Source organism: Gossypium hirsutum, chromosome A05, assembly GCF_007990345.1.
Source record: "Gossypium hirsutum isolate 1008001.06 chromosome A05, Gossypium_hirsutum_v2.1, whole genome shotgun sequence".
Lineage (NCBI taxonomy): Eukaryota > Viridiplantae > Streptophyta > Magnoliopsida > Malvales > Malvaceae > Gossypium > Gossypium hirsutum.
In genome coordinates, this window is record NC_053428.1 from 21,856,538 (window position 1) to 21,870,938 (window position 14,401).

The 14,401-nt window shown below is 32.6% G+C and overlaps 2 protein-coding genes across 2 annotated transcripts; both read left to right on the forward strand.

Moving 5' to 3' along the window:
- Positions 1–764: 764 nt before the first annotated feature.
- LOC121202994 (uncharacterized) lies at positions 765–3,461 on the forward strand. The gene is made up of 2 exons (XM_016893442.2): positions 765–2,220; positions 3,093–3,461. Exons 1-2 carry the CDS (start codon positions 882–884, stop codon positions 3,119–3,121), a joined length of 1,368 nt encoding a protein of 455 aa, XP_016748931.1. The 5' UTR covers positions 765–881; the 3' UTR covers positions 3,122–3,461.
- A 2,961-nt stretch (positions 3,462–6,422) lies between these two features.
- On the forward strand, positions 6,423–10,571 carry LOC121229476 (CBL-interacting serine/threonine-protein kinase 8). The gene is made up of 14 exons (XM_041113944.1): positions 6,423–6,795; positions 7,080–7,142; positions 7,235–7,306; positions 7,392–7,499; positions 7,581–7,655; positions 7,770–7,823; positions 7,929–8,054; positions 8,159–8,248; positions 8,647–8,778; positions 8,945–9,064; positions 9,372–9,488; positions 9,691–9,747; positions 9,845–9,919; positions 10,130–10,571. The coding sequence occupies exons 1-14, from the start codon at positions 6,637–6,639 to the stop codon at positions 10,229–10,231; spliced, it is 1,350 nt and encodes a 449-aa protein (XP_040969878.1). The 5' UTR covers positions 6,423–6,636; the 3' UTR covers positions 10,232–10,571.
- The last annotated feature ends 3,830 nt before the right edge of the window (positions 10,572–14,401 follow it).

Below are 14,401 nucleotides of genomic sequence, written 5' to 3' on the forward strand. Positions count from 1 at the left end.
TCAAATCATTGTTATATAAAAAAAAAACAAATTCAAACAAGAGAAAGTTTTCTACTTTCCTCAAAATGTTATTTTTTTTGTATGTCTAAAGTTTTTTTCATGTGATGTCAATTGAGTTAGGGTTTAATCCGTTATATTTTTTGGGTATGTCTAGGGCAAATAGCTACTTATTTTCCTCAAAATGCAATATTTTTGGGTATGTCGAAAGTTTCCTTCATGTAGTGCCAATTGAGTTAAGGTTTATTCTGTCATATTTATTGATATGTCTAGAACGAAATCCTCAAAATACTTCTTAAGTATGTCTAAAGTTTACTTCATGTGATATAAATTAAGTTAAGACTCAATTTATCAAATTTATTAAATATATTTAAAGAAAAAGGTTAAGTTAAGACTCAATTTATCAAATTTATTGAATATATCTAGAGGAAAAGGTTTTTTTCTTTCCTCAAAATGCCATATTTATTTTGATATGTTCAAAATTTCCTTCATATGATGCAAATTAAATTAAAGCTTAAACTACTATTTCTTTTTACGAACTTATGACAGTCCTCTTAATTATGTCATTTTTTCCTTTCCCTAAAAGGACAATATAGTTTACCATTGTATCTATCTTTGTTGGTCATGGGTAATATTATATTATTAAACTTTATAACAGTAGGGGCAACATTTATAAAAGAAACAAATAAAATAATGAAATAAAAATAAATAAAGGCAAAAACATTTACTTTCACGCTTCTAAATTATTTAATTCCAATCCAGCTCCAGCTGGGTCCACCACGCCCACATTGCAAAAGTAATACTCAAACCTCCATTCTCCGCTGTTTTTCATTTTTCAATGGAACCCTAAAGACTAATCCCTCAAACCTCACCAATTTCATCCCATGGAAAACTTCTCCTACTCTTCTTATCCTGAATCCGGCGATTCTTCGCCTCGTTCCAGAGAAATTGAATGCGAAAATCAATCATGGGACGAGTCGCCCTCCCTCAATGCTACTAATAATAATGTTAATTATAAGGTTAAGTTTATGTGCAGCTATGGGGGCAAAATCCAACCGCGTTCCCACGATAACCAGCTCGCTTATGTTGGTGGAGATACCAAAATCCTGGTCGTTGACCGCAACATCAAGTTCTCTGCTATCATGGCCAAGTTATCTTCTCTTTACGGTGGGGATTCTGAGGTTTGTTTCAAGTATCAGCTTCCCGGTGAAGATCTCGACGCTTTAATTTCCGTTACCAATGATGAAGATCTGGAGCATATGATGATGGAATATGACCGGTTGCATCGTTCCTTTGCCAAACCGGCCCGGTCGAGGTTGTTTCTATTCCCGTTGAATTCGCCGTTGGTGGCGTCAGGATTTGAAGGGAGTGAACCGAAGTCCGATAGGCAATGGTTCATTGACGCATTGAATTCGGTGCAGATTCAGAATCTCGATGCCTCTTCTCCTCCTACTGTGGCGGTTCTGGCGGCAAATCCCGATTTTCTGTTCGGATTGGATAAGGTGAATGTGCCGGATTCTGTTCCTCCGGTTGTGACGGTGGCACAGGAAGTTGTTGCGAAGGATGTAACGGCGGGATCAGACTGTGGATCGGAGGACCAGCATTTGATCACGGACCCAATGGTATCTCCAGCAGAGATCCAGAGGCAAATCCATGAATTACAGAGGATGCATATTGCTGCTACACAAGAACAAGGCATTTTGCAGAGAAAAATCGATGAATCAAATGCTAGAGCTTACAATACTCAAGATTATTCAAAAATGTTGGATAAAATTGCCACTTCACCGGTACCAGTATCAACTCCGCTGCAAATGCCAATTCAAACGGCGTATTTAACCTCTGCTGCTTATTCGATATCTGCGACCGCAGCCCCCGCAAACCAACCAGTTTACCTCATTCCGACTCCTGCAGCCGGAGTTTATCAACAGCCTCCGACAATACAACAGGTAACCGTACCAGCTGGTCAACCTTACTACGGGGTACAGCGGGTGGTTCAGGATGTTTACCGAGAGCAGTCGGTTTACAATGCGGTTCCATCCACGAAGTTTGGGGCATATACTGAGGGAATCCAAGTTATGCAGCCGACGGGTGGGATGCCTGAATCAGGATATGTACAGGTGGTTTATGATGGGGCAGGAAGGCAGGTGTATTACACGGCGGCGCCATATCAAGGAATGCCACAAATGGCGGCATCTGGTAGTGTCCCGGTGTTAAGTCAAGATGGTAAGGTTGCTGCGAATGCTAATGCTCCTCCCCAAACTTCTTCTCTGTGATTTCAATTAACAATTTGTCAGTATTGTTTTGTTTATCAAGTTATAATTATAATATAGTACTTTGAATAAGACTGAATATTTTTATAGGCTTTGGTGAATTCTTCGATGTCTTATGGAACTTTTCAACAATTTATTTTAAAAATTTTTGGGTGATGTTACGTTTGATATTGTTTGATGTGTATAAGAAAAATGGATTTTTCATAATGGCTGTAAATTAAGTTGTTGATTTCCTGATTAGTTTATTGCAATCGGGCAAGCTCCTTTCAGGTTAAATAAATCCTTAAAACCTTGCTGAAAGTAGAAAAGTAAATATTTTACATCGTCTTAACAAGTTCATTACTCCGATGTTGTCTGTTCTTTTGGAGAGAATTACGGTTGATGCTGAGTGTTATCTAATTGAAGTTTTAATTCAATGTGTTACTTTGGGATCTTCAGAATTTTGGACCTTCTAAGGATCTGGATTTGGTTTATTACTGTATTTGGGTGGCGTATATTTGTAGCTAGTCTTGCTTTGAACATTCTAATCAAGTTACCATGTCCCGACGCATCCATATGATTTTGTTGTTTCCTCAAAATGCATCATACTTCATTTATACATACACTTGCTACCTCCCCTACGACGGCTACTAGTAATTGCTTCCACGCCTCCTTCCATAACCAGAACCTCTAGTTCTAACACTTACTGCTCCACATTCCACCGGTGTCGTGTTGTCTGGGGTGGCCATATCGGCATTCGGTATTATACGCCTTTTCTCCTCCTATTCTCAAACTCACGATTAGATTCATGGTTGATTTTGGAAAGTAACTGAGCAACTGTTGCAGGAACCCAACGCACGCTGTCTGGCACTTAATTATTGGAGCTTTTCTCATTGTTTTTCCAAGCCGTCATTTATAAATCTCTACAATGACAGTGACTCCACCGTCACCCCCTTTTGTGACTATCCATTGGTCTGTTGACGAAAAGTGAGATGAAGCTTGTTTCCATAATGGCAGGTATAAATAGAAGTTAAGCAAAGCCACAGCCTTCCCATAGAGGACTTTACAGCCACCATGAAATGGCCGTTCATTCTTGCGGTTATTAATCTCATACCACTAATTTCTTTCTTTCAAGTAAAACAATCATGTAGAGCCACAATTTATAGATAAATTTGGGGTTTCCAATATGAAATAAATCTGGACGTGTTTGAACCATGTTCAGCATGTAGGATATCATTTGTCGAAGCAAACAAACATCAACGAATACAGAATAAATGAACTAATTAGATTACTCACCCATAAATGGCCTGGTCTAAGGTTCCTCTCAACCTTGGCGGTGAATCTTAATTGTTGTTTGCCTGCTGCAAGAAAGATCCAAGCTTATGGCAACAATTCGTGCATCCACTCAGTCTACTACTTGTTCATTCATTTAGTTTCGATGCTGAATCAAACTTTATACAGTCTGGGACCTCTTGCCTAAATGTAAAAGGAAATTCCAAAGCTCAAAAGCATCCTTGTACTTTTTACAAGACAAAATGATGTGTCGGATTTGAAAATTATCCTGAGAATTGGGGTGACCCTATTTGAAGCTTTCATGAAATGTTACATCTCTTTTGCTTGAGAAAGGTTTGCTTGAGAAAAGTGGAGCATAAAACACTGATTCTGCGACCTGAATGTGTGCATCGTGGAAAAGACATAACTTCTTTCTTTATTGCTTTGTTTATGCTAAGATGCATGACATATATTTTTCATTTATTCTTATACTATGATGCTTCTTCTGTTGTTAATATTATTAATGCTGGATGATAATGTGGGAAGCTAGGATTGGATTTATTGGAAAAGCCTAATGGCTTGGGGTTAGATGCTCCCTTTATTTTATTTTTGTATTTGACCTGTCTTCCAGTTTGATTTTATTAATGAAATTGTACTTTTTTAAAGAAAAAAATTTAGGTTTAGCGTACAATTAAAATGTTAGCATTCATATTCATCATATAAACACACATTATATTCAAAGAGAACTGTTCAAATAAAGATTTAGAGTTTAGGTTTTCAACTTGCTTCTCTAAAAGTTTGAAATTAGATGAGTTATATGAATAAACATTTGTAAATTACTGAATCAATCACAACAAGTATAATGAGACTCGATAATTATAATAATAATAAATTAAAGAAGATTTAAAAGAAAAAAGAAAAAAGTGGTAGTTGAGGCCTCTTCCACTTTCTTCCCACCTGAAACTTCCGTTTGGGGAGACATTCCCCATCTTCTCCACTTCTTTAATCTTTTATCTTTTCTAGCCCTGGCAATATTTTTTTAGGTAGAGAGGGTTAATTAATGTCCAGTGATCTTGATCAAGATAATGATATGCATGTAGAAATAAAAATACAATGGTTGTCTAATCATTAAGAAAACTAATATATTTAATGTAATTTTTATATTAAAATGTAAATTATCATTCCTGACACTGACTAAATTGATAATAACAAAACACGTGGCTAATGTTTCACAAATGATCTTCTTCCCGAAGACAATAATTAAGCCCATGGGTGTGCTTCAATGTTGTTCTCCATTCTCTTTTCTTCCCTCTAAAGCTAAGAACCAGGACTTGTAAGTAACAATATAAAATTATGAATTCTCAATGGAACCAACAACCCCTACTACTTGCCTAACGCTTTTGGTTATTTATGTTTTATTAAATTATTATTAATATTAGAAATTTTATCACACACGTGTGTATATATATTAAATTCAAAATATAATTACTAGTTTAAAAATAAATTACAATAAAAAAATAAAATTTATAATTTGAAATTGATTAATTATAACATTAGAAATATGTACAATACTATATAATGAAAAGAATTTAGATTAAAGAATATTAAATGAATACAATGGTTTATCATTGTACTGTATTTTAATTTGTCATTCTTTATTTTTAGTATTGATCCAAATAAAGACCATTAAATTTTAATATTTTTTATGATAAACATATTATCGCGTATATAATGTCATGTCAATTTCTTATTTTCATATAATATTAAGAGTTACGTTATTTTAGTGAATAAATTTAGTAACTATCATTTTAAATCGTGATTAAAATTTCAAAATTCGAAAAATGTAAGGATCAAAAAGAATTTAAAAATACAAATTAAACTCATAATTTTAACATAATACGAAATTAATAGTAAAATTTGACCGTACAACTTACCACTACTATTTGATTAGGATTAAAATTTGATAAATATAAAATCAAAATTATTCAAATTAGAATATAAAAAAGAAAATATAAATAACTTACATCAATTTAATGAAGAAATTTATAACAGTGTAGATAAAAGGATAAGATTGTTAACTAAATTAGACCATATAATATACCAAAAATAAATGTGTTGTAAATAGAGATTTATTATTTGAGCCATATTAAACCTTTAAAGATAATTAAATTCTTTTAAAAAAATTTTCTCATAAAATAAAATTTAATTTCAAGATGTTATTTAAGAGAGATGAATTTATTATTATTATTTTTGGTAAATTATAATAATAAGGTAAAGCTCGTATAATAAATGTGACTACACTTGGACTGATGAACACCGTTGACCATTAGATCATCATATTGGATTTAATTTTTTTATTACTTAACTTAATATATATAAGTAATTTATGGAAAAATTAAGATTTCTAATTAAATATTAATAAGTGGAAATGTAATTTCTGTTTTTAGAATTTATTTTCGAAAATGAAAAACAAAAAGGAAAGCCCAAAAGTTGAGTCCATTAGATGACTTGTCGGCTGGCACCAGCTATGCAAAAAGGTAGTAGTCAGTTAGTCACTGCTAGGCGCTAACTTCCTAAAAATTAAAAAAAAAAATTCTATTTCATTTATCTATCTTCATCAAATCGAATCCTCCATCATATATTTTTTTTTCATTTTAAGAAATTTATTTTTACTTAAATTTAATATTTAAATCATATCATATGATTCAATAAATATTTGATATATGTATTTTTATAAGTATTAAATTAAAATGAAATAACTCATGGACTAAATTAAATATCAAATAAAATTCATGAGCTTAATTGAAAAACATTTAAATATTAAAATGAAAAAAATTAATTATCATTAAAACAAAAATATACTAAATTCAACATAAAACTTAAGTAGCAGATGATATATTAAACATTTCCTTTTTAACTGTAACACTAGAATGTTATTTACTAGTAGTGTGGTAGTTTTAAAGCACAAAAGGAAAAGCTAAAAGCTTCACGCAAACGCTTTGATTGATGTTTCCTTTATCTTAAACTCTTCCCTTTATTGTCTTTCTCCGTTTATCCTTCTCTTTGGTGAGAGAGAAAGTGGGATGCGGAGACTGAGAAAATCGGAAGAAAATTAGCGATGGTGGTCAGAAAAGTAGGGAAGTATGAGATTGGAAGAACTATCGGCGAAGGAACCTTTGCGAAGGTTAAGTTCGCGCAAAACACGGAGACCGGCGAAAGTGTTGCCATGAAAGTCCTCGATCGCAGCACCATTATCAAGCATAAAATGGTCGATCAGGTCAAATTTCCATCTTTTATGTTACTGGATAGAAATTTCGGTAAATTTATGAGAAAAATGTTGAACTTGCAACAAAATAGTAGTTTTATTTATTTTTGTCTACTTTTTTTTTTAATGTAATTTTACTGAATCAAAGGTGAAATCGGTAAATTATCATCGCTCAAATAGTGGTAATAGTTATCATTTCTTATAATTAAGCTTTATTATGATTTGAAAATTTGAATTTTTTTTCAAGTTAAGAATCATGACTTTTGTTTTCCTTTTATATTTATTAATTAATTCAGATCAAAAGAGAGATATCTATAATGAAGCTTGTTAGACATCCTTACGTTGTTCGTTTGCACGAGGTAAGTAATTTAGTAGCATCACTAGACTACTGAATTTTTAATATCTCTCACGATTGGTTGGTTTCTAACAGTGTTAATTTTTTATTTATTAGGTTATAGCGAGTCGAACTAGGATTTATATCATCTTGGAATTCATTACTGGTGGCGAATTATTCGATAAATTAGTATGTATCTTAGAAGAAAAGATCCAATTTTGGTTGCATTATCGGGTTTGTTTTAAGGGCGGACGGTAAATTGGTAATCTTGCAGGTTCATAATGGTCGTTTTAGTGAAGCTGAAGCTAGAAGATATTTCCAACAGCTTATTGATGGTGTGGAATTTTGCCATAGCAAGGGAGTCTACCACAGAGATTTGAAGGTGTTATTTTTCTTAACGATCGAGTTGCTATTTTTCTTTGAATGGTTTCATAAATTCTGACTTGTTGGCTTCTATATACAGCCTGAAAATCTTTTACTTGATTCCCAAGGAAATTTAAAGATTTCAGATTTTGGCCTTAGCGCGTTGCCAGAACAAGTAAGAAATTAAGTGAAGAGTGAAATTCTATTTTCGCTTCCTCCCCTGACATCAAAATAGGCTGACAGAAATATATAATGATATTGGTTGTTATTTGATGACATGTATATTTAGGGAGTTAGCCTACTTCGGACCACGTGTGGAACTCCCAACTATGTGGCACCAGAGGTAAAATTACAGGATAGACAGCTTTTATGTTGAATGCGCCTAATTTAAATGTTTATGTTCTGTTGTTGTCTTGCTTATTAAACCGATATTTCATTTTTGTTGCAGGTTCTTAGTCACAAGGGGTATGATGGTGCTGTGGCGGACGTCTGGTCTTGTGGGGTCATCCTTTATGTTCTGATGGCAGGTTATCTTCCATTTGATGAGCTTGATCTCACCACACTATACAGTAAGGTATGTACGTTTTTATGTTCACTAGTTTATATGAAATTAATGAAGAAAATTTTCATTTTGACATTATCATTTATCAGTACTGCATAGCTTTTTTTAATCTGCAGATTGAGAGAGCAGAGTTTTCTTGCCCTTCTTGGTTTCCTATGGGGGCAAAATCCTTGATTCGTAGAATTCTAGATCCAAATCCTCAAACTGTAAGTACTTGTTGTCCAACAATTTTGAATTGCTTGGGCTGCCTAATTGCTACAATAAGTAATAAGGTTGTAGAAATTAATGGTGTGGTTTCAAGTTATATGAAATGATGCCTAGCTATCCTGGAATGCACCATAAAACCTTTATGTCTAGCCCGATCACAAGTATGCTATAACCTTTCTGATGGCTTCAGAGGAGCCATTATTTATTTGGTGTTAGTGTTCTGATATCGCTCATGCAGAACACTTTATTTTGCATGAAGGATTCCAATTCTGTTCTCATTTGAAACTAGGTGCATTGGCACCTAGCACCATATGGTATTCTTTATATTGATATATTTGTTTCTGTAAATATAATAATGGTTTCAATATGGCTAGTCTCTTTCTCCCCTTCTGCACAGCGAATTACAATTGAGCAAATCAGGAGTGATGAGTGGTTTAAGAAGAGCTATGTTCCTGCCAGACTTCTTGAGTATGAAGATATTAACTTGGATGATGTAAATGCTGTTTTTGATGATCCTGAGATTGATAAGGTATTTAACAGCTTTAATATAGTTAAATATGATGTAAAAGTATAATTTGTGTTTTCCCGACAATAACTTCAACCAAGTTTCCTTGTATGCATGTGCCTAAATTGAGTGAGTTTGTTTGAATGTTTCACCGTGATTCAAACTCTTATTTCCTAATATTATACTGTAGGAAGAAAGAGGTGATGAGCCATCAAGAAATGAGGATATGGGTCCTTTGAATCTTAATGCATTTGACTTGATCATTCTCTCTCAAGGCTTGAATCTTGCAACACTTTTTGACCGCGGGAAGGTATAGTTCTTTAATAAATAGTCAAAATTGCATTTCTACCGCTTTTGACCAGTTTTTGAAGGAACTAATTGTTTTTTATGGGTTTTTTTTACCAACCAAACAGCATGCTTGGAAAAGCTGCTCAGTTTTTTGTTTTTGCTTTTTGATGTTTAGTGCTGTCTGTCTATGAGCAGTAGTTTACTATCAGGAAATCATATATGGCGATTTCTAAATATCTTGAACTTGGGATATATTTCCTTGAGGCAGTCCAATACATGTTTTTTCCTTCCATTCCTCAACTATATGAATGCGTTATTCTCCCTGTCAGGACACCATGAAGCACCAGACAAGATTTGTTTCACGGAAGCCAGCAAGGGTTGTTCTGTCCAGCATGGAAGTTGTTGCTCAATCAATGGGCTATAAGACACACATTCGCAATTATAAGGTAGATGACTCGGGCGATTAACAATTGCTTATTTTAGATTTTGCTCTTTATTACAATTTACATATGGCTATTATGCATGCTAGTAAGTAAACAAGTTCTCTAGTTCCTTCACAATTGTTTCATTCCCTCTGTTTGCCAATAATGTCATCGACTGGACTGGAGAATAATCTTGTTAACTCTGGTCATGTGTTGATTTTTTCAGATGAGAGTTGAAGGCCTTTCAGCTAATAAGACTCCTCATTTTTCAGTTATCCTCGAAGTAGGTTTTTAATCTCAACTCTTGCTAAATTCTTCATTAGCTTTTAAATAATTTTGTTTTTCTCCCCTATCCCTTGATTACTCCCGGGAATTTGAAGGTTTTCGAGGTTGCTCCCACGTTTTTTATGGTAGATATTCAAAAGGCAGCTGGTGATGCCGGGGACTACCTAAAGGTTAGTTACCTTGTTCCACTTGCATGCCGAGTGCTGTTTAGTCAAGTAATCTGCTTTTAACATTCTTTTTCACACGGTTTCTCGGGATACCCTTCCGGGTCAGCCTTCCCTCAATGCCCATCCCTTCCCCCTTGAATATAATCTCTCTTTCGCTCTCTGTTTTCATTAGCATTCGGATTCGAAAATAAAAAATGCACCTTCGTTTCACAGTTCTACAAGACATTTTGTAGCAACCTGGATGACATCATATGGAAACCACCTAACGAATCAAGCAAATCAAGGATCAGAAAGTCCAAGAGTAAAAGACGTTGAACATTGCCCGTATTTTGAGTCCATAATCACTATGTATACGTAGGATTACAAGTTACAACCTCGAGGTTGAAGTTACGGCTTACCTAACCCTTCCAAACTCCTCTGCAACGCCAAAGAGGAACAGGAAAAACATATATGTATGTATAGTATTTATCTGGACTTTCTGTGTGGTTAATGTTTGTAAAGCTTTCTTTGATTTGATCCATAATTTATGTCTTTGAGCAAAATGCTATATGTTGCAACCATGCTGTAAACACGCAAAGTACCCGAGTTTATCAAATGGAGACCGTCATTTTACGGTTCCTCAAAATTATAGAGCATTACGAATGCCAAATTTATACTTGTAAGGCCTTTTAGATTGCTCATGAATTTTTTTTTATTAACACTCATGAATATTAGATATATACGAATTTCTATGGAACGAATCCAGCTCTATTCATTTTCAATAATGAATTAAAACGATTTCATGTAGCTCGATTTATTTATATCATCATCACTATTATTGAAAAAGCAAGCTCGATTTGATAACGAACCCATAAAATTTAAAATTATTGTAACAAAACCTAAAATAAATTGCCTGATGCTTACACCTTAATGAAACGGAACATATTTTTGTAATAATTTGTGCAATTAAATAATATTGAATAAGTTTATAATTTGAAAAATTATTTAGTACCGAATGAAATTTTTAGACTCTACAAATGAAGTTAGAAGTTAATAAGCGTTTTATAAGAATATAATAAAATAATAAAAAAATAATACTTAAAAAGAAGGCATATATAATTTTTTAAAATTACTTGCAGAGTAAAAAATGCACTGTGATTATACTAAATAATCGCTTATAGTTTATACAAAATTTATAATAATTAATATGATTTGATTAACATTTTATGTAATTGGAACTCATTTTCGCTCTATAGAGTACACGTAAAATCTTCCCAAGCTCATTAAGTTAGACATTTGGTTCGGGAACTAGCAGGGAGCCGAACCTCTAGGCTTGGTTCGAAACTAGGTCGAACGAGAGACTACCCAATCATAGCCTCTTAAAGGGGCAACGGGCATCAGTTTGGATTGAAGCTAAATAATCTTAATATAAACCTCTTCAAAATTTTAAATTAGAATATAATACATATTTAAATGGGTTTAAATTCATTATTGTTACAACAATGACGACATGTCATCCGATTATAATATATTTCTTTTTGGATGTATCTCATAAATAAATTTATAAGAATTATAATTAAATATCACATTAATATAAAAGATTATTAAAAAAATATAATGATAAATTTCACTTTCAATATTTATATATATTTTTAATTTGATCCTAATATTTTGCTTGAGTTAAATTTGATTATTAATTTTTTTAAAAAGTTCAATCGTTTTTTAAGAAAATTCCTAACTAAAACATTTATTTTTCAATGATGTTTGCATGACAATTCGCATGATAATCAATGTATACTCAATGTTGGCATAAACTATTTGTTTTATATGTCACATTAACAAATAATTTGAAAGTATAAAAATATTCAAAATAAAAATTATAAAAAGTTCATAAAATTTTTAAAAAAATGAAGCACACATGGATTGCCATGCAGGCTGTCATATTTAAATCTTTAACGTTTTGTTTAGTATTTCGTTAAAAAGAATTATTTAATTCTTTTTAAAAAGTTGAGGGCCAAATTTACATTAAAAAAAAGAATAATGATTAAATTGATAAAATATATAAACATTAAGGTCTTAATTGATCATTATGTCTTATAATTTAATGTAATTGAAATAAAAAAATATTTTTTAAAATTATTCTAACAAGAGATATTCATCAAGATAATAATAAAAGGGAAATATTTAATACATTGCGAGTTTTTAAGTTATATAAGTGGAATTAAAGGGTTGATAAATATTCTATAATTTTTAAAATTATAAAATAAAAATAAAATAATACCGATGTACTAAATATTCATCTCTAATAAAAATGATAAAAAATGAAAAATTGTGATAAATGATAATAATGTTGTGAAATAATAAAGAAAGAATAAACTAAAATGTGATAGAAGAAAAAGTGTAGAGAGAATATAGAAGAAAGAGTGTATCTTCTTTTTTTATTATTTTTCATGAGTACATGAGCCCCATATATATGGGGGTTAAAAGTAACTCTCTAATTATTATAGGGCATGTAAAGGGTCATGACCTTTTATCTCCCATATTAATGGGGTATAGGAAAAGCTTCATAACTTATGGGGTATAGGAAGAGTTTTATAACTTATGGGGTTGATAATGACATCCACATAAATATTTCATAACACTCCCCCTTGGATGTTCATTATCTAATTATGCCTCGTTAAAACCTTACTAAGAAAAACCCAGTAGGACAAAAAACTTAGTGAAGGAAAAAGAGTACATAATTATACGCTTGATATGCTGCCTCATTAAAAATCTTACCTGGAAAACCCAGTGGGATAAAACCAAGGTTAAGGGAAAAAGAGTACAGCGCATATTAACTCCCCCTAATGGCTACATCACTTGAGATCTCGAAGGTGACGCATTCCAATGTAGTAAACAAGCTTCTAAAACACTAATGTAGGAAGCGCCTTAGTGAATAAATCTGCTAAATTCTCACTTGAACTGATCTACTTAACTTTTATCTCCTTAATCTTCTGGAGGTCATGAGTGAAGAAGAATTTTGGTGCAATGTGTTTTGTTCTGTCACCTTTGATGTATCCACTATCGAGCTGATCAATGCATGTTGTGTTCTCTTCAAACAAGACAGTTGTAGCTTCCTTTCCAGATGATAAACCACAATTATTCCTTATATGCTGGATCATAGATCTTAGCCATACACATTCACGACTTGCTTCATAGATTGCTAAGATTTCTGCATGATTAGACAAGGTTGCTGCAATTGTTTGCTTCATTGAGCGCCAAGAGATTGCAGTACCTCCATATGTAAAAACATATCCAGTTTGTGATTTTCCATTATGAGGATCTGACATAAATCCTGTAACACCCCCTAATCCCAAACCGTCGCCGGAATAGGGTTACGAGGCGTTACCGAACATATTGGTTAATTTACAAACAATTCATGAATAAACAACAAATATATTAAAATTAAATCATTAAGTCTCTTTTATGAACCCTCGAGGCCTAAATCACGTATTATAAATGAATAGGGACTTATTCAAGTACTCCGAAAATTTTTCGTAATATAATAATTATATTTTTTTTAAAAATAATTCAATATAACCCCTTTAGAAACGTCTAACCTTCCCTGCAACTTCAAATTTGCAACTAACTCAACACAACAACAACTCAACAAATACAATCTTCATCCAAATCACATTCGTCTTATAACAATATCACTAATCCTTATTTTATCTAACATTATATCCATTCATACTTTCAAGTAGTATTTAAACATCTTAATTAATTTCCATTCATATCATATATCAACTTATATTAACTTAACTAATATATTCATGAGTTGATACAAAACATAGTCACATAAGCTCCTATACATGCCATATAAACCATTTAAAGTATTTATAACAAAATCTACCGGAAAATCGAGATAATGTGACTTGAGTGTGATGATCCGATCTTCTAACCCTCCCGTTAATCTACAAAGAGCAATAAACATTACAGGTAAGCTAACTATAGCTTAGTAAGTTCGTCGGCTTAAACCATAAACCTTACCAATATTAGTTTCAAAAATTCAAATCATATGGACATTTCAAGTAAGTTATTTTCATCCTATAAATCATAATTTCATTTTAAAAATAATTTACTTAATTGAGCTCAAAAATAATGATAACATTATTTACATTTCTTTTTCCACACGTTACAATTATGACTTATCGACTTGTCAATTTAAGGAACGACTTACGGATTTGAGTACATCGTGATCTGAAACCCGAAATCTAACTGAAGCACATAAGTGCTAAACGAAAGTCCGAAGGCTAATTGAAGCACATAAGTGCTAAACGGAAGCCCGAAGGCTAACTGAAGCTCATCAGAGCTGAACTGAAACCCCAAAAGGGTTAACTGAAACTTATATGAGTTAACGGAAGCTCGTAAGAGCTAAACAAAAAGCAAACACGAGAGTTCGCAACAAATGCTGAATCTCGGTTTACTTGGGTAATTTACCGTCAATTCGTCTTTTCATCGAACGTT

Excerpts from the sequence above, each read along its gene's own strand:
- LOC121202994 (XM_016893442.2), top strand. The coding sequence starts at position 882 with ATGGAAAACTTCTCCTACTCTTCTTATCCTGAATCCGGCGATTCTTCG. Across the intron at positions 2,221-3,092 it reads CCCGGTGTTAAGTCAAGATG|GAACCCAACGCACGCTGTCT; the intron begins GTAAGGTTGCTG and ends CAACTGTTGCAG.
- LOC121229476 (XM_041113944.1), top strand. The coding sequence starts at position 6,637 with ATGGTGGTCAGAAAAGTAGGGAAGTATGAGATTGGAAGAACTATCGGC. Across the intron at positions 7,824-7,928 it reads CCAACTATGTGGCACCAGAG|GTTCTTAGTCACAAGGGGTA; the intron begins GTAAAATTACAG and ends TTTTTGTTGCAG. Across the intron at positions 8,055-8,158 it reads TCACCACACTATACAGTAAG|ATTGAGAGAGCAGAGTTTTC; the intron begins GTATGTACGTTT and ends TTTAATCTGCAG.